Raw genomic sequence first — 25,509 nt, 5'->3', positions numbered from 1 at the left:
TATTGAATATATGCGGGAGCTCCCTCCCTTGGCTATTCATCATCACACTGAATTGAATTCGGCCCCCTTATCCTTATAACATGAACTGTAATAGCAGAGTTTGGGAAACTCTGGCTTAATGTAAAAAAAAAAAAAAAAAAACTTTTTCTCCTTCCACTAGGGGACACTGGAGTTACACTGGGGTATAGATGGATTAACAGTGGAGCCTGGCACTTTAAATTCTATCAAGATCAGAAACTGTCTTCTCCCCCTCTATACCCCACACAACGTTTGTCTTGAGAAAATGAATTCTGCAAAGTTCAGAAATCTTGAATCCCATTAATTTTCGTGAACTATGGCTATGTTTTTAATATTATGGTTTTGAATGTATAGCATTCAGACACTACTTCACAAGGATACAGTTAGTCAAAGGAGAATTCAACTCTGATTTTTCATTTTACTTTTTGGAAACTTTTTAGAAACCAGCTCAGCCCAAAAATAAAATCTGTGTTTGTCAATGACTGCTCTTAATATGGAAGACAGGATATATGATGTCCTAAAATGTCTGTCCCTGATGTGTAGGGGTAGACGTTTTCCCGTACTCTCCGAGTCTTGTCTCCTGCTGTCATTTAACCCAAAATTTGGCATGGAAGCAAAGGGACACCTGCAGCTGTTGTGACTGCAGAGTCCACTCTCCAGAGCAGGACCCAGGCTTCAGCTGCTTGTGAGTCACACCCAGCAGTGTGGCAGGTCAGCTACCGAGATCCCTGCGCTAGCAGCGCCTTAGGGCTGATGTATTGATGAGCTCCTCGGGATATCAGATTGATAAAGGCACTATTTGCACTAATTTAGAAAAGGTGGAGGGAGGGAATGGGGTGGGGCATGTGAAGAGAGATGAGGGCAAGAGCGGGAGAGAGAGATGTGAGCAAAGATGAGAAAAACGAGACAGACAGGGGGTGGAAGGCAATGGGAAGAGTTAGAGACAGGTTACGATGGGGAGAACATAAGAGAGACATGGAAGGGGAGGGTGGACACTACCACCTCTGAGCACAAAAGCTAGTGACCCAGCGAATGAGGTGTCTGTAATAATGTAGGTGATACATGTTCAGGTCAATTTAGCAATAAAAAAAAATACTTATTAGCATTTAGACAGAACTTATGCTTTCTTATTTGGATTTATGTAGTGCTCCATGCATAAACCAGGGGTTGTCTGCAGTAACCACTAAACATCTAGACTGAAGGAACATAGGAATTTCCTAGCACAAAACTCATCTATTTGACTTTAGTGATATGTGCAAAAACAAATACAGAGGCGCAACTGGCTAGAACAAGTCTTTTACTGTAAGCTTTTCCTTGTACGTCATGTCTACCTCTTCAGCAAATGGCAGAACAGCGGGGACTGGATGTGTTACCCACTGTATGCCCTGAAACATGTCATGACAACTTTGCTGGCAGGCAAATTATGATTGTCACATGGCCAACTTTCACGTGTACTTGGTGGTCCAATGTTGGAGTCGCATACGTTGGTACCCTGCTAGTTTGGGGGGTCATCATCATTATGGAAGGTCCTCTCCTTTAAAAATGCCCAGAAATCTGATTTTATTTTATTTCCTGTCTCTCACTAGCTACATCCACTTTAGCAAGTGCTTATAGATCTATCTATTGCATTTTTTTCCTTAGGAGCCCATCTCCTGGCCGAGGTAAAGATGTCAAAGTGAAAAAAGAACTGAAAAAGGAAGGTGAAGAGGAAACACAGGTTGAGAAAGAGAAAAAGAAAAAGGTAGCCTCATGGTTCTGCATTACTCCACTATATAAGCACTTAATTGCTCCTTTATTATAAACCAGACAACGTACTGTATCCCAAAGCTCGGCAATGATTCTTATGGTCTGTGTGTTGCAGGTTAAGCCGCTGTCATTGGAGGAGCTGTTGGCAAAGAAGAAAAAAGAGGAAGAGGCAGAATCTAAGGTAGATCATGAGTCTGCAGCGCCTCCTTTGCTTATACAATAACCTCTGACTTATATGGTCTGTACGTCTATCCTCATCGCAGCTTGTTCATGTCAGTGGACACTGCTCCATATTCCATTGCAGTATTCTGTCATTTACAAATAACCTGGTTCCATGGCGTAATCTTCAGGGCTTCCACTCAATTTCAGCAGCCTTAATAAATAAGGTGTTGGTGTTTAAAGCATCATAAGGCAGAGGTTTCCTCCTTGCATGTCACTGGATCCAATTGAGGGCCAAGTTAGGAGCAAATAATAAAAAAAAATGGAACAAACCATGTTGAAGTGCAAGGGGTGCTTTGTTTTTACACTAAGGGCCGTATTCAATTGCCGGCGAAAAATTTCTGCTAATGGCGTCATTTTGCCAGGCGGAAACTTATCCCCGTATTCAATTGCAAAGACTTTTCGCCGGTGCGAAAAGTCCGCGCTTTGTAACCAGCGGAAAAGATTCGCCTCTGAATGGAGGCGAAAAAAAATGCAGAATTGGAGGTTTGGGGTGCAAAGTTGCGGGAACACACCTGCAGCCTTGGGACAGTCCCCCAAAGGAAAACTGCGTAAAAAAAACTTTAAAAAATACTTTAGATCACCCCAAAAAAGTACTTTCGTAGTGGGGGCCAAACTTAAAAACTAGCTAAATAGACTCCAGGGGCTCCCCCAAGTATGCCCCAGGTGTATTTTTGATTGCAGGTGTTAGCTGAAGGTGCGTTTTTTTGCGTTTTTTTTTTTTTTTTTAAATTCCTCACTTTAGCGATTTTAAGCCATGCTTGCACCCATTTTCATGTACCCCAAATTTGCTGGGACTACTTATTTTTGCAAAAAAATACTGCTAAATGCTGTTCTTCACCACTTGTGCAAAGACGCTAAATAGCCGCAATTGAGAGCATTTAAGCACCCCAAATACCTTCAGCAGGGCTATTTGGGGGTATCCATAGTGATCTCCCATGTCAGTTCATCTTTTGGGGGTGTCAAGCTGATTTCCCCAAATGTGACAGCACATTTCGCCGGGACGCGTTTTTGCATCCTTTGGAATAGAATAGGGCGAAAATTGGTCTCGCGCACGGAAAGTGGTTTTCTCCAAAAACACGCGATGTAGGCGGAAAGTCTGGCAGGCGACAAGTCCGGGACTTTTTCCGACAATTGAATATGGCCCTGTAATTTAAAGTGAAATTAGGACATGCCCCTTCCGAACTCTAAATCTTTGTGCACATTTTAAACCTGCCCCCATTCCTGCATGGTACAAAATGTTTATGCCAAAGTGAAAATTGCCCATTTTTAGATTTGCTCCTAACTTTGTATAAGAACCTGAATGTGTAACAACATTTTATATTCCAAAGTGGAACTCTTGATATGCAGTTAGGGTTATTTGGGGACTGTAGTGTTAATTAAACATATCTGCTTACATTTTACAACCTACTCCTATTTAATTGTGACTCTGGTTTCGTTTAAAATATATATCCCTTTTCTTCAGTTGTTGTGTTGTATAGGGACCCAGCACTTTGCACATAGCTGGCTCCTTGGCAGCTCACACCAGTCCTCCTCTAGTAGGAGAGATCCAAAAGCCGGCTCTGATTGGGGGAGCTGTTATTCGCAGCTGCTGCACCTGATCTCTACTCTACTGGAGAACCTCTAAGGAGCTTCTCTCCCTCCCTCCCAGCCACACATACCAAAGTACTATGTTACGGAAGGGATTTAAACTTCAAATGAGATAACACCTTCAACTCGTGAAGTTGGTCATTAGTTCACCATTACCATGCTTTGCAGACGAGTAAGATTCAGCAACAAATGCTAGAAATGAGGAATGCTCCATGCTGTAGTTATTCTATGCACATGAGATTGAAAATATGGTCTATTTTCAGTAATTCTCTTTTTAGAACTACCTTTCTGTATATAACCTTTTGTTTACTAGACATAATATTGCATTCAGGTTCCACCCTTTTCATGTTTCTTCCATTCATTCTTTGTGAATGGCGTCAGTCGTCTTTATTACTATTTTGAATCAGGTTTTATACTTTTATCCTGTTTTCAAACATGAAATAGGAATGTTGCCACAAATCAATAAGTACTTATCTAGAAGCAAAATATATAGAATTTACAAAATCATTACTTGCTGCCCATTTTGTTTCATAGATGAGAAAAACATTCTCTGTAAAGCGCTGAATAATATGGTGATGCTAAACAAATGATAAACCATAAAATTACACAATGTGCTACAGAAAATAGTATGAGGGGTGTGCCATAAGGTTTCGGATGCACAAAAAGTATTATATTTACAAACTTTTTCAAAGTATTCGCAAGAGCAGTCTATGCAAAGTTGCATGCACTCAAACCACTTGGTGATGCAACTGGACCAGTCCGAAGCAGGTATGTCTTCTACATGCTGGATGAAGGTCTCCACTGCAGGTTCAGCTGACTCAAAATGAATCCCATGCAACTTGCTCTTGGTTTGTGGGAACACAAAAGAAGTCATAGAGGACCAGGTCTGGACTGTATGGTGGATGACCAAGCTCCTGGATGCATTCATGGGTCAGAAAATCCACCACTTTCCTGGACTTCTGGGCAAGTGCATTGTCATAATGAAGTAGAGCACCACGAGCGCAAGTTCTTGGATGGGGCCTGGAAATGTCTTCCAGCACCTGCAGCAGGCATTTTTGGTATACCAGTCCCCAGTGACTGGACGCTGCTGCTCGAGTGGTACGGTAGCTACATGTTCAGTCTTGGCCTCAAATACAATCACCATCTGCTAGGCTATACTGCGCTCACATTGGAACTTCTCTGGTGGCGCTTCACCTTTTGGAGTCCACTTGGCCGACTGTTTGGTCTTTGGGTCAAAACTGTAGGTCCAGGATTCATCACCACTGATTATCTCCCAGACAGATTTCCAGCCACCGCCATCAAACCTTGTCAGCATGTTGAAACTCCCAAGTCACCTGTGCCTCCTCCTGCACTTGAGTCAGGTGATGGGGCACCATAAACTTTTCTCAGACTAAGCTTGTTATGGAGCATTGAGCGCATGGATCCCAGTGAGATGCCTACCTGCGCCGAAATTCTGCAAACCACTCAAACACAGTGGTTCAGGACGGTGCTTCCTTCGCAAAAGCATCTCACAGTTGGTAATAATCTCCTGCTGTCGCAGACCACTCTTGTAGTCGTAGAAGATCATGGCCCTCCATTGACTACTGTTGAGCTCCATTACTAGTTTTTTTTTTTTTGAAGGAAGTGAACAAGCTGATTTTTTCGGTGTGCAGTGCTGCTTAAATACGGTTCTGTGTCCTGAAATGTAGTCAGAAATTACAGATCACAACAAGACAGCCTCTACCTATGCACTGCAAATTCAGAAGCTTATTGCATACCCCTCGTACTCCCCCCCCCCCCCCCCCCCCTCAGTCTCTCCTCAACTTGACTTTATAATATTCCCTACTGCACACACGCAGTTAATATTGTCAGATGCCATTCACCCGCCAGTTTGTGTTTGCAGTGTGGAATCGTGTATAACTTTTTTGTGCAGAAATAATGTTGCTATTACTATTCATTTATTATTGTGTTGTCACCATCATCCAGCCTAAGTTCCTTTCCAAAGCGGAGCGTGAGGCTGAAGCCCTGAAACGCCGGCAAATGCAAGTTGAAGAGCAGCAGAAATTAATAGAAGATGAGCGTAAAAGAAGGAAGCAGTTTCAGGATGTAGGAAGAAGAATGCTGGGTAATATCCTATCTCTGCTCCTTTTACATAGGCTCAAATATTATGATACGTTTTTGTAAAAGTAGAGCGTGAATATGCCAAAACCTTAAGTTCCGCTCTGCCTTGTGTATATCATTTGAACCTTTTACCACGGGCACATTAGCATTAGCTTTCTGACCAGAATCTTTATTTTTTTTTTTTTTTTTTTGCTAGGATGGATCTCATATAATTATTATTATTTTTTTTTCTTGACATATTTTTATGCAGCGCTAAAATGATTCTTTAGTATTTTTTATGTATTTTGTGTGTTTTGAGTGTTCCTTTTTGTTTATATGAATTCATAATTAGGTGAAAATAGATCTGGGTGGTGCAAATAAATTTTTACAGCACCTGTGTAGTGTTCATTCTAGCACTCTGCACCTGTCACAACCCTTGCAGTTCCTCTTTCCTGCCTGGGACTGTCACGCTCTGCTCTGGTGCTTTTAGCACACTCAGCTGATGCAACAAACTGCTGACATACATACCAGAGTGTGCTAAAAGGGGAAGCAGTTGGGAAGCCGACGGACGTAATACCGACCGCCGGCTTTCCGACTGTCTAATCCCGGCAAGGGACCGAATGACAGGCGTCGAAATTCCAACGCCTGTCATTAGACCTACGCCAGGAGCCCGACACCCAGGTAAATCTTACTGATTCCGCTAGAAGCACCAGAGCAGGGAGCGACACCGCTGGCAGGAAAGAGGAACTGCACGGGTTGTGACAGGTGCAGGGTTATAGACTGAACATTACCTGTGTAAATTCTGACATATTTGATGTAGCTCTTAGCCAGGTAGACACAGCAAGGTTTTTTATTGTCTTCACTTGTGAGAAGTAACATGTTTTTTTCTGTCCACACCCAGCTATTTTAAAGAAGTATTTTAACTGCCTACTTCTCATCATCATTCCAAAACGGTATAGAATCGACTGCATCTTAATAGAACCTTGTACTTTTATAAGTCTATTGATGATTCCAGAATATTTTGAGCAGGGTTGGAAAAAAGTTTTGTTTTTAAAAAAGAGAATTTTTTTTTTCCCCTCACCCTTCTGAGGCAAAACGCCTATCGAGAAAATTTTTAAAGTCTGCTCTTTTTTTTAATGAATGTTTCTAGAAAATCAGTTATGCTTCTTTTTAGCTATTGGACTTCAAAGATGGCGGAAAATTTTATCGCAAGGTTTGTGAATGCAATTTTAGATGACATTATCACAGGAACTAAGTAACTTTAAAGTCTGTTATGTTCTGATTGTGATGGTGACCACGTAGTTAGCTATACTAATGTCATAGTAAAAAAAATAAAAAAAAAATTTTTATTTTTTTTTTTAAGAAGAAAAAACATTTGTTTTAAACCAGCCAACCCTGATTTTGAGGTGTACCGTATTTATAGAGACTGGAAGAATTTCACTACTGTCCTGATTTTCTGTGAAAGTTGAACCTGTTTTGACTTCTTGCTTTATGTTATCCATTTGCAGAAGATCCACAGGAAAGGGAGAGGCGAGAACGGAGGGAGAGGATGGAGCGGGAAAATAACGGCAATGAGGATGATGAGGGAAGGATAAAAGTCAGAGAGGAGAAAGACAAAACCAAAGAACTACAGGCGATAAAGGTAAATATGAGCTAATGAAATGCACAGTGCACCTTTACTTGTCATACTCTGATGGTTCCTGACACTTTTGAACTCAATCTCTTAACATGAAGATTATTGACTGTTGGATAAATCTTGGTGTATTAAATATATGGGAAATCTGCTGGTATAAAATGATCTTATTGTACCGTAGAGTAATGGTAAACGAGGATGAATTACTGAGGTCTTACTATATTCCCGTTGTCTATACCCCCTAAGATGAGCTTTCTCTGTGGTTATAGGATCTTCAGTGCCGCTACTGCATCTTATCAGGTCATTAGAGATCAGTGACTGCACTGCACAGCTCATGATTAATATTCATAAAACACTATTTATAGTGAATTGGCCAACTACAGTAGTGCTTCAGCCACCAATAGCTACTCGTGTGCAGGTGACAGGTACTCTGTTTTGTGGTTCTTTCAATAATGATCTTGAATAATAGTTGACCTGTTTGTTTTAGATATACTGTCTCAGCTTCGCTTGACTGCCAGATAAGCTAGGTATAGGGAGAATATCACTGTCTGTATGCTGCATTATAAATTGTCTGACATCCCACCTTGGTTCGGTGCATAAACCGCCATATTAACATGTTTATGGATTACGAGCAGAATTTATTTTCCCCGTCTGTCTTTGTAGTAAAATGAGAACATCAGAATAAAGCTTTGCTGTCAACATTGTGTGCTCTCAGTGAGTAAAGCTACTTGGCCAAAGATGGTCATGTCCACTCACATTCAGCAGCAGCTGAGTTTGTTGAACTGAAATAATCCATTTATATATGAATAGATGCTTTTACTGGATTATTAAATTCAGCCGTTTTATTGGTCTCATTGTTTAAGATGATGGTGAATATGCTAAACTGGCACAAGCATGGATGTAACATAATATACTCGGCAGAATACTTCCCCAGAAAGTAAATGTCTTAAGGTGCCTTTCTTGCACCAATTGGGCACTGTATAGGTACACACCTTTCTCCCATTACTGTGATCGCCACCGTCACATAGTAAGAACAGTGCACTCTTGTGATCTGTTCATCAAATGTGTCCTTTTACAAATGACTTGCAACATTGCTAATGTATTACAGTTTCAAGAGCGATTTACCTATCTAGGTTTTATCCCGAGGTGAGTGCAGGTAAAGGCATCTGGAATAACGGAACAATGTGCTTGTTACAACTGACATATATACTTTCTCTCCTCATAGGAACGTTACCTGGGGGGTATAAAGAAGAGAAGACGCACTCGCCATTTGAATGACAGAAAGTTTGTGTTTGAATGGGATGCATCAGAGGATACTTCAATTGACTATAACCCTCTGTAAGTGGATATTAAGGGCCAGATGTACTAAGCTCTGAAACGTGATAAACCACCAGCCACTCAGCTCTTAACTGTCAGTTTTCAAACACAGCCTGTAACATGACCGTTGGGAGCTGAGTGGCTGGTACTTTTATCACTTTACAGAGCTTAGTACATCTCCCCCTAACTGTGAAAGCAACACATTATTATTTGTTATATAGCACATACAACTTTTTTTTTTGTACTGTTGTATTTTTTTTTACTTGTATATGAGCTGAAGTTACTTGGCATCATTTTTTTGTTGCATGATACCACACCTGAGTTTATACACCATTCCAGCCCCTAATTTAGCAGGCAGATGTAATTGTGGGGCTTCACTGTGAAACTTTTCTCAGCAAGTAACTGTCTCATGTTTATGAAGCACTAGTCTGTGACATCCCACATGTATATCGCTACATCCATCCCTGATCTGTCTTCTCTCTTAGGTACAAGGAACGCCACCATGTGCAGCTTCTTGGCCGTGGCTTCATTGCAGGTATAGATCTAAAACAACAGAAGCGGGAACAGTCCCGGTTCTATGGAGATCTGATGGAGAAGAGGAGGACACTGGAGGAGAAGGAGCAGGAGGAGTAAGTGGGCCTTATGGACCTTATTACTGTAATTCACTGTAGTTTTATAAAAGTGCCTTTTTTTCTTTGTTGGCAGAAAGAATGAATTTTAATTTGACATTAGTAAGTAAAGCAGTGAATGCTGTTGTATTACATGGCATCTGTTTTTAAGCATTATCAGTATATCATATCATATATATCTATTTTTGTCACCTGTGGTTTGGGATACATTCAAAATGTTGGCAGTTATGATGTCGACATTATTATGTTGACATTGAGCATGCCGACATCTGCAGAATGTTCACATCTGAAATGTCGACATTACATTGGAGTTAGTATGGAGGAGCTGAGGGTTAGCATTATGCTGCTGGATGTTAGGGTAAGGCATTAGAGGGAGGGTTAGTGCTGTCACTCACCACCGAATGACAGCCATGTGACCGTCTGACCTAGAAGACACTGCCGGAAGTCAGGTAAGTCAGCGCTCTACCAGGACACACTGTTTTGTTGACATTTAATCTGTGTCTGCATTATGTACGTCGAGAAAATATACCCAACCCTTTTATTTTGCCTGCTGTGTGGTATTCTAAAGTGCGCCCAATTTTTTGCGCTGAACCAATCTTCATGCTAGGGCAGCCTATCCATTCACTAGGAGCAGTGACATCACTGAAGGACAGAAAGGACAGTGGAGGCAGCGTACATACAGGTTGTCTATCTGTATACTGTGCCTCCACTATATTTCATTGATGTCACTTTCTGCTTATAGGCTATTGTTTCCCATTAATTTAAATTGTATGCATAAGTATGCGGTATATCTATAGGTGCCAACAAACAACTCCTCTACACTCAGCTTTGCTCCACTTCTGGTCGTTGGAGAACTGAGAAACTGTCTTCCCCTTTATCCACATTCCCATTAAGCAGAATCTATAACGCATTGTTTTGCTTATAACCAGGGTGCGGCTGCGCAAGTTGAGGAAGAAGGAAGCTAAGCAGCGCTGGGATGACAGACACTGGTCCCAGAAGAAGCTTGATGAAATGACTGACAGGGACTGGCGTATCTTTAGGGAGGATTACAGCATCACCACCAAGGGTGGCAAAATTCCCAACCCCATCCGCTCCTGGATTGACTCCTCCCTGCCGCCCCACATCCTGGAAGTTATTGACAAGTGTGGATACAAGGTGTGTTGTAATGATCGGAGAGATTACTGGAGTAGTGAGTGTGCTTGGGTTATTCTCTGTAGCATAGATTAATCTGGTAAGGAGTGACTGAAGGCATAGGAAGTTCCCTGCTACAGGAGCAGATTGTAATGGCAAATTTATACATATTGGTCTAGTAAAAACTTCCATTTTAAGAAGTTCCCTACTCTAAAGCTACAATATCAACCCATTACCCAGAGTAACAGAGGCTGGTGTGACTACACGTGTGTGTGCGGAAAATTATTCAGTTATCCTCATATAATGTCTCCCCCATTAGTTTCTGGCATGTGGGTTTATATTGCATGGTGCATGCAGTTCTAAACCTGTTTCCATCTGGGATCTGGTTGAACTAGCTTGCTGTGTCCATAAGAGAATGAGACTCGCTACCCTTTCAGTATCTGAACCTCATGTTGCCTTTAACGTCTACAGGAACCAACACCCATTCAGAGACAAGCCATTCCTATTGGTCTGCAGAATCGTGACATCATTGGTGTGGCTGAGACTGGCAGTGGTAAAACTGCCGCCTTCCTCATTCCCCTTCTGGTCTGGATCACAACTCTGCCCAAGATTGACAGGTTAGAAGAACCTAGCTATTGTGCAAACAATCTGCTTGTTGAAGGAGATAACTCACAATCATTGGGATACTGTCATACCTCTGTGAAGCACATTGGATAGTACCATTTACATTGTCTATTTTTTAGGATTGAAGAGTCTGACCAGGGACCTTATGCAATCATTCTGGCTCCAACAAGAGAGTTGGCCCAACAGATTGAGGAGGAAACAATCAAGTTTGGAAAACCACTGGGTATTCGAACTGTGGCTGTAATTGGAGGAATCTCTCGTGAGGACCAGGGATTCCGACTGCGAATGGGCTGTGAGGTAAGTCTTTCCTAGGTATTATATACGATTATTTTTGTTTTCATGGTTGGGGCACACTGGATTTACATGGAGTGTAGAGTGAATACATACGATTTACCGCCGGCTTTTCAAAATCCTGACAGCGTGAGCCCGGCAGGAGTGAAAATCCTGATCGTCCTACGTAAGTATTTCCTAACCAAATTCCTAATTTTACCCCCTAACCCTCCCTTAGGGGTGCCTAACCCTAAGCTCCCCCCCAAGTGCTGAAACATAACCCCCCCCCTTAAGTGCCTAACCCTAACCTCCCACTGGGGATGCCTAACCCTTCCCCTAGCCTAAACCTAACCTCCTAGGGGGGATTTCCTTGGCACACAGGGGGGAAATAGTTAAGTTTTTCCTGTGGGTGTCCCTAGACCCAAGAGTGCTAGATTTTTTCTTGAGTAGACAAACCTCTGTTATTTCGATGATCAACTGATCAAGGTGAACTTTCTGGATGGATTTCTTGAATTCAGAATCCAAGACCAAAGTACTTCTCAGCTGATGATGATCATATTTCTTGATGCCAGTCAGCAGAGGTTGCTCTTATTGGATTATCCCCTCATTAAAGGGACTTATCAAATCACTGTTTTATATAGTTTACCCTTTGCGTGAAGATCAGTTCAATTTCTGCTTTCATTAAAGGACGTTCCAGATTTTATTAATTTGAAAATGGAAATAGTCTTCTGAAAACTTGGCCAATCGGCTGTTTAAATACAGGTGTTTATCATGCTACTGGTGGTTGAGAGGCTGTAATCTCAACAAGGCTCACCGCCACTACATCTGGAACAGGACTATCATTATAGATGCCTGCCTGCTGGGAGCCTTCACTCTTCAGGCCCTATTATAGTTTTTGGACTTGACACGAGTCATAGCTCCCCGATAAATGTGCTTAAGCTCAGAGTGATGTTTAAAGCACTGGTCTGTGGATGCCAGTTCTTGCTAGGAGGGGCAACCATGCCACGGCTGTGGTTTACATAAATCACCATGGAGAAACCAATAGTGCCCTGGCTGTGAGAGAGGCCAGTAGGATCATGCATAGTCTGTTAAACAACATTACAGCTATTGCAATGTTTTTTATTCCTGCGTGAATAACCTGGGAAGTAGTCTCTTTGCAGACAGATTTTCACCCCGGGAATGGTACCATTTAAAAGCTGGTGGGAAACTAGGGGCCTGATTCAGAGCCGGACGCTATTTGCGCTCGCTCGTTCAATAAAAAGGGGTGGCTATTCAAATGAACCGTTCGCACTTTGCGGTCTGTTCACGCCTCTATGTCTGAACGAGCGAACAAAACTTGCGGTCGTAATTTTGAAAAAGACGCCCCCTGGCCGCTCGCACCATACGTCATGTCCGCTATTAGATTAATCGAGTACATCGAATAGCGTATAAAGTGCTCGCTATTCTTGTGGTTGGTTTTTCCTACCACAATCTTGCGAGCAGTTCTGACTATAAATCAACCAAGTGACGTGGTTAATGAAGCTCCTGTATTAATTATGCACACCCATAAAACGCCCATTTTGACCTTTAAGCACGCCTGCGTTCTGAGTTCCACTCCCAGTTTTCAAGCACCTTCCCCTGTTACCACCCACATACGCCTCCTCCTGTCACTCAAAATAGCAGGCATTCGCTATTTAGCGAACAAACGATTTTCGGCCGCACTGACTGGTTCGCGCATGCGTATTAAAATCCGTACGCATGCGCTGTTGTTCGAACATCTGTCAGAACGAACGAGCGGCCGCTTACGAGCGGCTCTGAATCAGGCCCTAGGTGTCGACATGATGACATCTCAGTTGTACCACAGGGCGGCACACTTCTGCTGTCAGATGAGGTATCCCCATGCATTTTTGGTTATGTGCCTTATCTGTTCCTGGATTTTTGATCTAATCCACTTGCCCCCTCTGGTAGCTATGCTTCCACGGGTGCTCAGAGTAAATAGAGTGTGCTTTCTAGTGACTCTGGCATCGGACTGACCAAGAAGGTCTTGGTACACAGACGTCATAAATATAGTAGTGTGACATCTGCCTTCAAGATCCAATCTTTTAAGTCATGACCCCTTTCATAACCACAGTTTACCTTGGTTGACTTTAATGGTGTAGCTGTTGAAGCAATGATGCTTAGAGCGAAGGGTTTTTCTTTCTAACAGTGTGGTTCAGACTAAGCTTAATGCCTGATATGAACCGAAGGCTTTCCTGTGTCTACTTTTCACCGTCGCTGATCCATCTAAAGGATGGTCTGTAAATGGGTTCAAACGTCAGCTCTTTGAAGATTCAAGTTCCAGCCCTTTTGGTTTTATTTCAGAGAAAGCTGGCACCTTTTCTTGAAGTTCAGACCTTGTAATGAGTGCATGTGCAGCCTCCAAATATCCCACCTGTGCCGTCTCCTCCTGGATATCCCAGCACTTTCTTCAACTCAACATAACTAAAACCGAACTCATTGTATTCCAACATCCCTCCTCCCTCCATGGGGCATATTTACTAAAGTGAGAGTTTTTAGAAGTGGACTTGTTGCCCATAGCAACCAATCAGATTCTACTTCATTTATTTCGCACCTTCTAAAAGATAATAGCTAGAATCTGATTGGTTGCTGTGGGCAAAATCTCCAATTCGAAAAACTCCGCTTTAGTAAATTTATCCCTATGTGTTGACAGCACCACTGTTTTCCTGTGTTCTCCAGTCCATTGCCTAGGCCAGTGGTTCCCAAAGTCTCTTTGAATCACGGCGCCCTAGAGTATCATCATTGTTTTCACGGCACCCCTACGCCAAAAGTTTGTTATTGAAAAATTTTGACAAAAATGAAGTAAATTGTGCTTATCTGTCATGCTTAGGTTCAGTTATGTGATGGTGGACAGGGCTATACTTATGTTTGTCCATTTGTTTTATGTTTTTCACTCTTACATTGACCATAAATAATTTGATTTGGTGCTGGACCACCAACCTGAGGCACCCTTGCTAGTGTCCCAAAGCACCCAAGGGTGCCACGGCACACAGTTTGGGAACCACTGGCCTAGGAGCAATCCTAGACTCCTCTCCTTCACTCCTCACATTCATTGGAGGTGAATTGTATAACAGCCCTCGCTCTCAGGTGACTTTGATGGATAGGAGCTGCTGATACGTGGGGTGTCCAACCTCAAAACAATTGATATATAGGAAAATGGGAAGTCCAGTGCTCTGCTTCTAGGTGAATTTCCTCCAACCGTCTGCACACCACACATGCACATCATACAGTGCACATACATTAAAGCAAAACATTTTAACCAACATCTGGAAGTTGAGTGCTGGACTTCCCATTTTTCCAATACCCCACATTCAGTCTATCTCACAATGTTTGCCTTTCCACCTTCTCAATTTCTCTAGAATTTGAACTTCTCTCACCTGCGTCTTCCCACTTAAAGCTAAACTTAACTCTACCTCCTATATATTTCACCTCCTACTGCTCTTCACTGGGCACCCCTTCTGCAAAGTGTTTCACTGGCTCCCCATCCACAACAGAAGACAGTTTAAACTTCTCAGCCTCACATATAAGGCCATCAATTTCTCCACTCCCTACATCTCCAGCCGCATTCTCACCCACCGGCCGCTGTCTCGCCTCCACTCTGGTCAACTCTTCCCACTTCCTTCTACTTCTCCAGCCACACCCACCCACTGGCCGCAGCCTCACCTCCACTATGGTCATTTCTTCCCAGTCCCTTCTACTTCTCCAGCCACACACTCACCCACACACCGGCCGCAGCCTCACCTTCACTATGGTCATTTCTTCCCAGTCCCTTCTACTTCTCCAGCCACACACTCACCCACCGGCCGCAGCCTCACCTCCACTTTAGTCACCTCTTTTCACTCCTGCATCCCAAATTTCTGCCGTTTTTTGCCTCTCTGTTCTAGAATGCGTTCCCTCACTTTATCAGACTTTCTGCCAGTCTCCACATCTTCAATCTGGCCCTTAATAGGATGCGACCAAAGATGCCAGTTTTGTAAATAAGTTGCTGAGTACTACAACAGTTGAGACCTCTCCATTGTAATAGTGTCCCCCAATGGTTGAATAGAGAGAGTGATTCTTGTTCTTGCATTACAATTGGAGGACACTAGGTGCACTTCCTTTACATTATTTGTGCTTCTGTTCTTGTTCATTGCTTCTCTGTTCCCTTGCTAGGATGATTGTGCTCATGTTGTTCTCCTCTCCTTCTCATTCTGTACCCCTGGCCTGTCGTTTGAGGCTTTAGTACACAAACCTGAACTACACAAGCAGCCAATGGGGTATAGAAGGGGTGGAACTTGATCTTTTTGCTGGTTAAATGTACAGGTTCCCTGTCACCATACTCTACATCCCATGGTATTCCAGTGTCCCTGAATGGACTGTGAGAAAAGGATTTATGGCAACTACAAAAATGCTGTGTTTTCTACATGCATTACATGGGTAGTTGGACATGGCCTTTTGTAATAGTGTTACAGGTTTTGATCATCTCACATTCTTCTCTTTACAAAAGATTGTGATTGCTACCCCTGGACGTCTGATAGATGTGCTAGAAAACCGATACTTAGTCCTAAGTCGCTGTACATATGTGGTACTGGATGAAGCTGACCGTATGATTGACATGGGCTTTGAGCCTGATGTGCAGAAGATCTTGGAGCACATGCCAGTCACCAACCAGAAGCCGGATACAGATGAGGCGGAAGACCCAGAGAAAATGATTGCCAACTTTGAGTCTGGGAAACATAAGTATAGACAAGTGAGTGTTTCATTTCTTTATCTGTATTTTTATATAGCTGTCTGCCACCACAGAGTAAATGTTCACCTTTCTCCTTGTGCAGACGGTCATGTTTACAGCGACTATGCCTCCAGCTGTGGAGCGGCTGGCCAGAAGCTATCTTCGTCGTCCTGCGGTGGTGTACATTGGCTCTGCTGGCAAACCTCATGAGAGAGTTGAACAGAAGGTGTTCCTCATGTCTGAAGGGGAGAAGAGGTGGGTGTTCTTCATGTTCCCATGTTTTTTGTGGCGCTTGATGTAGATGTGAATTTGGCCCAGTTGCTTGTCTAAAAGAAACATTAAGGACAATCAGCCTTATAGTGTGTATGAAAGAAAGAAGCAGATGGCATAAATAATTTGATTTTCCACCCTACGTTGCTTCTAAATTGACATTTGTTGGCTTTCCTTCATTTAGGAAGAAGCTGCTTAACATCCTGGAGAAAGGCTTTGATCCTCCAATCATTATCTTCGTCAACCAGAAGAAGGGTTGTGACGTACTGGCCAAGTCGCTTGAGAAGATGGGGGTATGTAGCCTAAATGTTTGTTGTTACTCAGAGTTTGCATATATTTGTGCTGTAACCTCACATCTGTAAGGACGTCTAGCTGCCTCCTGCTCTGGGCGTCTTTGTGCAGCACTGACATGTTTTCCATAAATGAAATGTTTGCATTACTTATTATTGGTTGCTTCTCCTTTAGTAGAGGCTCATTTGAGGCTTGTTAGGATAAATTATATGAAGCAATGTGATTTCAGAATGATCATGAACCTGTTTCATTTATTTCCCACAGTACAATGCTTGTACTCTACACGGTGGTAAAGGTCAGGAACAGAGAGAGTTTGCCCTGTCTAACCTTAAGGCTGGAGCTAAGGATATACTGGTGGCCACAGATGTGGCTGGTCGAGGTATTGATATTCAGGATGTCTCCATGGTCGTTAACTATGATATGGCTAAAAATATTGAAGGTAAGTCCACTCCTGTGCCACTATCTGTTTTCTGTATACATATGGTATTTAGTGTTTTACTTCAATATGCTACCACATAAATCTCATTCCTATGTCGCATAAGAGATATATATATATATATATATATATATATATATATATATATATATATTAGCAAAAAGCACTTAGAGGGCGCACCAAGCATATAAAAGTCTTTAGCTGAAGACAAGAGCTTAAACACTATATTATTACAAAAAAAAATGGAAATTTTAAGGAAAAAAGAATAGGCGCTTCACAGGGATGAACAAAAGCCGCCTCTAAACTAACACCTCTATCCCAAAAAAGATCAAAAAGGTATGTTAGAAAATGGTGGTCAGTGCAGAAGATGGCGCTGATGTTTTAACACAAAATATACAAATAGAGATATATACTTATCCAGAGAGATTTATTCGCTGTGTAATTAATATCTTCCTTTGTTGTTCTCCGGAAAGGTATTTTCATTAAAAATTCATACCTTTCCAGAAAACAACAAGGGAAGATATTAATTACACAGTGAATAAATCTCTCTGGATAACTATGTATCTTTATTTGTATATTTTGTGTTAAAACATCAGCGCCATCTTCTACTTAAACACTATATCGTAGCGATGGGAGGAAGATCCAATCAGGAATGTCAAATGCTGGACACTGATGAAAATTTTCCTTTCTTTGTGGATTTTTTTTTATCAATAATGGTTCTAAAAAAGACCCCTCATCAAAGAACACCCAGAAAATTTTGCCAATAAGGCCTCCCTTTAGAATCAATCCAAAAATTATTTATTTTTCAGAAATTTTTATTAAAATTCACTAGTCATATGACATATAATGTAAAAATATTACTTCATTACTAAAAAATATCTTACATCAGTAGTTATCCAATGCCACAGTTTGGGAGAAATAAGTATCCTGCTTCTACCCACACATGGGTTAGATCTTTTCTAGCAGATTCCTCACTTAGGCCAATCGGATTCCACAGATTAATACCCTACGCGTTTCATCATCAAGTGTAAACAATTCAAAATAAATGCTGTAACCAACCCTGATTATAAGTTGGTTAAAAGAGTGTCCTTATATCAATTGGGACCAGAACAAATGATGTAACCAATCCTGATATTAAGTTGGACAGGATGAGATCCTTGTATCAATTAGGACTTATAAGGTGATCTAAATTCACTCCTGTGATGAGCTCTGACCTGTTCCCAGGGTAAAGTAAATTGCAGCCTGTAACATTACTGGTATGGGAACCCATGTTTAGTGATCTCTGCTGAGCTGAATTCTTCTCTCTCCGCAGATTATATCCATCGTATTGGTAGAACTGGTAGAGCCGGTAAGAGTGGTGTTGCCATTACTTTCCTTACCAGAGAAGATTCCTCCGTGTTCTACGACCTTAAGCAAGCCATCCTTGAGAGCCCAGTGTCGTCCTGCCCGCCTGAGCTGGCAAACCATCCTGATGCCCAGCACAAGCCTGGCACCATCCTTACCAAGAAGAGAAGGGAAGAGACTATATTTGCTTGAGCGGTTTCTGGAAATTGCTAGAACTGTATTCTGGCACTTGTCAATATTTATTCCTGGTTTTATATGGATGAAAAGTCTCCTGGACATTACATGGGAAGATTGGTTTCAGTGACTGTTTATTTACTTGTTAGGATCTGCAGATAAGAATTTTCCTGAAATAATGAGGGGGATATAAACACAATTAGCCTCTTCAGTCTGAGGCGCTAAGGTCCACAGAATGGCAATGTTCCTTCGTAAATAACATATGGACAATAAAGACCTTATAGTCTGGGTGGAACATCTGCTTGTCCAGTTATTTCCATATTGCTTTTGTTTTTTCTTTTTTGAAACTCCTGAACTTCACCAAATGTGAATCAAACGGTCTGTTCATCACATAACCTGCAGAATAAGTAATCTGGGTTTCAGAGCACAATTGTGATTTAAATGAAGTAATGAAACTGTGATGGTGTTCATTGTTGTGCTCATGAGCCCTAGGCAGACTCCGCTCATTCAGAGTATTATACGTATAAACCTTTAACTGGCCTGTTTTATGTATGGTACTTTGATCGGATCAATCTGGGTGAAGGTAAATTTTCTGCCAGCCAAATGTATATGTGTGCGTATATATGTATGCATACATGTATATGTATGTATGTATATGTGTGTGTATATATATATATATATATATATATGCATACATGTATGTATGTATATATATATATATATATATATATATATGCATACATGTATGTATGTGTGTATATATATATATATATATATATATATATTATTTTTTTTTTACATATATTTTGTTTAAACTTAATTAAACTAAAGCTTATAGCCCATTAGTTCCCAGCTCAAGTTTGGGTTTACTGGTAATCATGCTTGAACACAGGTGGTTAAGTAAAAGTCACTGTGGTACTAATTAAGTCACCTATAGTATATTCAAGCACAGAACCTTAAAACCTGCAGTGTCGGGAAGTATTGAAGACTGCAGTTGGGGAACACTGCTATAGAGATTCTTAAGGTGATCCAGAAAGCTCACCTATTGCTTTGTGGAGATAATTGTAGGTGTTTGTTCCACACGTTTTTGTTTTTTTTTTATTTTGCCAAGTTTTAATCTAACTTTCTGATTACAGAAACACTCTTTAATGGCAATGAGATCCCACCCGTTAACCATGAGTAATTTCCTATGGCAATGTTAGATTGTACATAGTTCTGCTGTGCATTGCCATGTTTTATGTTTTGATCTCAGTTCTGCTTTAACCTCTGTCTGCTGGCTAGATCATACACAATATCAATTTCTGTTGCTGCTGCTCCACAAAATGATACAACTGAAGCCCACAGTGTGTGCAGTATTTAATACCTGTAGTTCTGACCAAGCTTTGTGCCTCTACTACATTTTGGACTGAAGTGGAGCTTTAAAATGTGTTGTTTCATGAACATATTCTTTCTAAATGTAATGTCATTTCCTGCAGACTGTAATGTGACTTGTGCCTGTAAATACTTGTGTTAAAAGTGTATTTTTGATATTTTCTATCAAATACAAAGTTCTGCTGATTTTTAAATTAAACCTCTAGTCAAAGTAATACGACTGTGAATTATTTTAGGAGGCTGATGCAGCCATTTGGTCTGGGGTTTTTGCAGCTGTTCATTTTAAAGCAACAGATTAAACCCCTCTCCCGCTCACTCTAGGAAAACAAATAATATACAGGAGTCTGTTCCAGACAGGCTAGCATAAAAAGGTCTTTATTGGTTTAGAAATGTCATACAAGTATTCTGTAACCCTGTAAACTGTTTTGAGATTTTAGAACTGAATAAGTTATTAGTACAGATCTAGGAGATTACCGCAAGACTTAATTGGTATTCGGCTTTCACGGTGTAAGTAAATGGCCAATACTGAGCTTCTGGATTCCCTAATTAATGGCCAGTGTGATGCACGGTTAGCTGCCCTTTGACTTTTGCATTGTTTGACACAGAAGGAAAGTTGTACAGTTGAGTCAACTAAATATTAGCCTCTAGGTTTAGCTCATTAATGCTCAGTAGTGTCACCAGCTGCTGTACTCACCAGTTCAGATGGTTTCATTACTTCAGCACCAAAGGTTTCTGGAACAAGTTACTCAGAATCATCATTTGTTTTTTCACTGTATATAGATACAGTATTCCTATGTAATGAAAAAAGTTCACCACCAGGTCCGTCAAGACTATATTGTCAATTGATGACTTCCAACCATCGAAGTGACTGAAATTTCTTCACATGTAGTCGTTTCAGTACCACTCGGAAGAAGAAAAAAGAAAAAACTATAGCATAAAACCTTTTAAGACTTTATAAATGTTCTTCAGTGAATAACAGATGTATCCATACCAGAAATAGAGGTCTACTATATAGAGTAGGCAAATCCACTTTTAATAGGAGAGGATACCATCCTGCAAGGCATCTATAGTGATGAATATTCTTCAAAAGACGATACACTCCCGTAATATATGTAGGAGGAGATAAACTCTTGATAGTATAATACTGTTTTATTGATATTGACAATTTTGCTTTTAAATACATAAACATAAAGTGACAGATGGAAGCTTACCAGATGACATGGTCTACATATGACAGAGGTAGACAAAAAGGCAGAGATAAGTGAGAACCAGGCGTCCCCTGAGATCCATGTTCCCCAACCAAGGTAAGCTCCAAAAAGTTCTTGTGTCCTTCCCTCGACAATGCGTTTCGATACCAGGGTATCTTCCTCAAGGCATGAGGGAGCGACACACAAAACCCTATATTTATACCCCCCCAGATCAAAGAACACTTCATTTCAGGAAAACCTATTGCCAGATATGGAATGACTAAATCTACTAAATGTCCATATATGTCCTTCAAAATCCCCTCTGTATGGTCCGGTCCACGATCTTTAATACAGCCGTCTCGGGTGTAATAGAGACGCTTACTGCACACAGCAGAGAAACCGCAGCCTGTTGCAAACAGCATCCTAAGAAATTTGTGGCATGAACACTCTAGCACCCTCCCTGTTGGAGGTCGAGAGTACACTGGGGTGTTTTTCTGGGCTGCTGAGTGAGGGGAAATTTACATTAGGGATGGAGATGGTGACTCACTCCATACCGGGAGGTTCCTCTCTTCATCTGTGTACAAGGTTCCTCTGCTCTGTGTGTGTGCTTACCTGTTAGGGTTGAACAGCATCATGGTAAAGGGGCAGCTGCAAAATATCTCAAAAGGTGTTTGCTTGTTCTATATGTAATTCAAAGCTATCTCAGGCACGCTCTGATGGAGCGACCCTATGTGATTCTTGTAATTCAGTGGGACTCATTGTTGCGGGACCCTCTTCAGATACAGGCCTTATGCCACCTTGGATATCTAACTTGGCGGGGGTTATGACTGATCTAACCACAGAACTGGCTGCTCCACGCAGAGACAGGGAATCGGCTAGGAACCAGGCCCGTTTCGGGATCCACAGTCAGAACCAAGCTGGCGAGAAATTTGGCCTGTTTTGTGGAGGGCTTGGCTCAACGCATGGGTTCTTCTCCCTCTCCTTCTAGGGTCAGTGCATCCACTTGACTATCAAAAAAGAGGCTTCTCCCAGCGGTCCTCCAATGGGACGACTCAGACGCAGAGCCTCTCACAAGAAGAGGAGGAAGGTGAGTTAGAGACCCTTTCAGACCTTCACTAACAAGCCTTTGATTCTGGTGTCCAGGGAGTGGAGGCCCTTATGCTGGCGGTCCAACATACAGTACCTTGAAGATCTTGGATGAGGAGACCATGGTATCTCCTGATGCCTCTTTATTTGGACCAAAACAAAGGTCCTTTTTCACAGGAATTAAATGCAAAATTGTCTACAGCTTGGCAGCATCCTGACAAGAACATTCAGATGCCCAAACGGCTTTTGTCCATTTACCCGTTTCCAAAATCTGTCACAGAAAAATGGGAAGCTCCTCCTCCGGTGGATTCATCGGTCTCAAGTCTCTCCAAAAAGACCACGTTGTCTGTCCCTGCAGCTACAGCCCTTAAGGACAGTTCAGACCGTAAGCTGGAATCCTTAAAATCCATATACTCTGCAGCGGGGTTGTTGCTTAGACCTGCCTTGGTTGGCTCTTGGGTCAACAAAGCTGTGGAAAGATGGGCGGAGGAGTTGGTCAGTGGATTTGAATCGGGAGTGTCAAGGTCTGGACTTATCTTTCTAGCCGAACACATTCGTGAGTCTGCTGTATACTTTGGTGAGGCATCTAAATACATTGGTCAGGTCAGATCCAGGATCTCAGCATCAGCTATAGCGGCTCGCAGAGCTCTATGGCTGCTGTCCTGGCAAGCAGATGGAGACTCCAAAAGAGCTGTGGAAGGCCTTCCTTTTAGTGGGGATATCCTTTTTGGACCTGAATTGAACTAATGGATCTCACAGGCTACAGGTGGTAAGTATACTTATTTGCCCTCCACTACTCCTGTGCCGCGTCGCCCTCCGGCTGGGCCTTTCATTCCTTTTGAGGATGTTCATGCGGTGTCTCATCTGCTAACAACGGAGGTAAGGACAGCAGTCGACAGTCTGATGCGACCCGCCATCCGGATCCAGAGCCAGCTGACAAGCCTTCCGCATGACAGGCTCCAGGGTGGGAACTCACCTTTTGAAGTTCAGGGATGTTTGTTTTGGTTTCAGACTAGTTAATCAGTTTGGATCCGCAATCTGCTGTCTCTGGGGTACAAGATAGAATTTGCAGAGCCACCTCCACATTGGTTTTTCACCACAGGTCTGCCCGTCTCCCAACAGAAGAAGGTGCTTTTGCAAGCAATCCAGAAGCTGGTGAATTCCGAGGTTCTGATACCGGTTCCGGCCAATCAGCTTTGTCTGGGTTTCTACTCCAACCTCTTTGTGGTTCTGAAATCAGACTGCTCTGTCAGGCCTATTTAGAATCTGAAATCGTTAAATCTATATCTGACAGTTTACCGATCAGGTTTTTATTCGATTTGCTATCAGAGAGGAACATTTTCAGTTTTAGGCTCTGCCCTTCGGTCTGACATCGGCACCTCGGGTCTTTACCAAGGTATTGTCGGTGGTGGTCGCTCATCTCAGATCGTTAGGAGTCACTATTCTGTATCTGGATGATGTCCTCATCAAGGCTCCATCTGTTCTGATTCTCAACGACCATGTAGTCTTGACACACAAGGTTCTTATCCATTATGGTTGGATAATCAACTTTGAGAAGTCCAGTCTGATTCCATCTCCACACCGCCAATTTCTGGGAATGATCTTGGATACGGCAGCTCTACAGATCTTCCTTCCGGTGGACGAGGCTCATGCTATTCGTTATCTTGTCCTTCTGGTTCTCAAGCCAAGGCAGGTGTCCATTCACCTATGCATCCGTCTTCTAGGGAAGATGGTGGCAGCTTTCAAGGTTCTTCAGTTTGGAAGATTTCATTCTCCACCCTTCCAGTTGAAGTTGCTGGCCCAATGGTCCGGATCACATCTTCATATGCACCGCTGGTACGTTTATCACCCCAAGCCCGAATCTCCCTTCTCTGGTGGATTCAGCTCAACCACCTCACTGCGGGTTGTTGGTTCAGCATATGGAATTGGATCATTTTGACAACGGATGCCAGCCTCAGAGGTTGGGGAGTGATGGTTCGGGACCATCACTTCCAGGCGGTTGGTCTCGTTAGGAGTCAAGTTTACCAATCAACGTGCTGGAACTCCGGGCACTTTTCAATGCTCCTCTGGAATCTGTTTCTATGCTGGAAGATCAACCGGTCCGTGTCCAATTGGACAATGAGACAGCCGTAGAATACATAAATCATCAAAGCGGGACTCGCAGTCGCATGGCCATGCACGAAGTAACTCGCATTCCTCGATGGGCAGAGATACATGTGGTGGCGATTTCAGCTGTGTTCGTTCCGGGAGTGGACAATTGGGAGGCCGACTATCTCAGTCAGGACATCCATCCCTGAGAATGGGCTCTTCACCCGGACGTTTTCAGTCAACTAGTACTGAGATGGGGTATGCCAGAAGTAGATATCATGGCTTCCAGACATGACCATCAGGTACCCAGGTATTGTTCCAGGACTCGAGACCAGAATGCGGAGGCGATCAACACTCACAGTTCCTTGGAGTTACAGCCTTGTGTACCTTTTCCACCCTTTTTCTCTTCTTCCACATGTTCTCAAGCGGATCAAGATGGAAGCAACAACAGTCATCTTAGTGGCTCCGAACAGGCCTTGGAGAGCGTGGTTCTGGGATCTTCAGCAGCTCCTTGTGGGGGATCCCTGACCGTTGTCTCTTCGACCAGATCTTCTGCTTCAAGGCCCCTGCCTTTACCTGTATTTACAGCAGCTGCGTTTAACGGTGTGGCTGTTGAGTCCGCTATCTTGAGACACAGTGGGGTTCCAGCCTTGGTAGCCCATACTATGCTCCGGGCTCGTAAACTGATCACATTGGCTCAATATCACCGTATCTGGTGCACATATGTCGACTGGTGTGAAGACCGGAGGTCTCACTTCTGGATTTCCCATCTCCTTCTTTTTCTCCAGTTGGGTTTGGAGTCACTTTGGACATGGGTTTGCACCTTGGTTCTTTTGAAAGTCCAGGTTTTGGCATTATCTGTCTTTTTTCAGCGCCACCTTGCCTTAATCCCACAGGTTCAGACCTTTTTTCAAGGCGTTCTGTGTACTCAGCCTCCGTTTATCCTGCCTACAGCTCCGTGGGACCTTAACTTCATGCTGACTTTTCTCCAATTTTCCGTGTTTGAACCCTTGGAAGACATGGATCTTCGTCTTCTCACTTGGAAGACTGTTCTCCTTTTGGCCTTGGCATCTGCTAGAAGGGTTTCTGAATTAGGTGCGCTCTCGTGTTGACCTCCTTATCTAAATTTAACGATGATCATGCGGCATCCTTTTTACCAAAGATGGTTTCTTCCTTTCACATCAATCAGCTGATTGTGGTTACGGTGTTGTAGGATACTTCTCAGTATTCACTTACCCTCGATGTTGTTCGGGCTCTCAGGA

The 25,509-nt window shown here is 42.5% G+C and overlaps 1 protein-coding gene across 2 annotated transcripts in view; it reads left to right on the top strand.

Annotated features, from left to right (window-relative positions):
* The window catches only part of DDX23 (DEAD-box helicase 23), a 33,465-nt gene extending 13,373 nt beyond the window's left edge, over positions 1-20,092 (top strand). For both annotated transcript variants that reach the window (XM_088448349.1, XM_088448257.1), the window contains exons 4-17: positions 1,660-1,759; positions 1,880-1,945; positions 5,539-5,677; positions 7,161-7,294; positions 8,511-8,623; positions 9,088-9,231; positions 10,161-10,386; positions 10,834-10,979; positions 11,106-11,283; positions 15,779-16,021; positions 16,104-16,255; positions 16,455-16,563; positions 16,826-17,000; positions 18,310-20,092. In XM_088448349.1, the coding sequence (XP_088304475.1) occupies positions 1,660-1,759; positions 1,880-1,945; positions 5,539-5,677; positions 7,161-7,294; positions 8,511-8,623; positions 9,088-9,231; positions 10,161-10,386; positions 10,834-10,979; positions 11,106-11,283; positions 15,779-16,021; positions 16,104-16,255; positions 16,455-16,563; positions 16,826-17,000; positions 18,310-18,533 (2,149 nt within the window). In that variant the 3' untranslated portion in view covers positions 18,534-20,092. The remainder of the gene's footprint in view (positions 1-1,659; positions 1,760-1,879; positions 1,946-5,538; positions 5,678-7,160; positions 7,295-8,510; positions 8,624-9,087; positions 9,232-10,160; positions 10,387-10,833; positions 10,980-11,105; positions 11,284-15,778; positions 16,022-16,103; positions 16,256-16,454; positions 16,564-16,825; positions 17,001-18,309) is intronic.
* The last annotated feature ends 5,417 nt before the right edge of the window (positions 20,093-25,509 follow it).

Source organism: Taudactylus pleione, unplaced genomic scaffold (genome assembly GCF_031769625.1).
Source record: "Taudactylus pleione unplaced genomic scaffold, aTauple2 ptg000005l, whole genome shotgun sequence".
NCBI lineage: Eukaryota > Metazoa > Chordata > Amphibia > Anura > Myobatrachidae > Taudactylus > Taudactylus pleione.
Note: the sequence above shows the minus strand (reverse complement) of the source record. Positions and strands in the feature narration are given on the sequence as shown.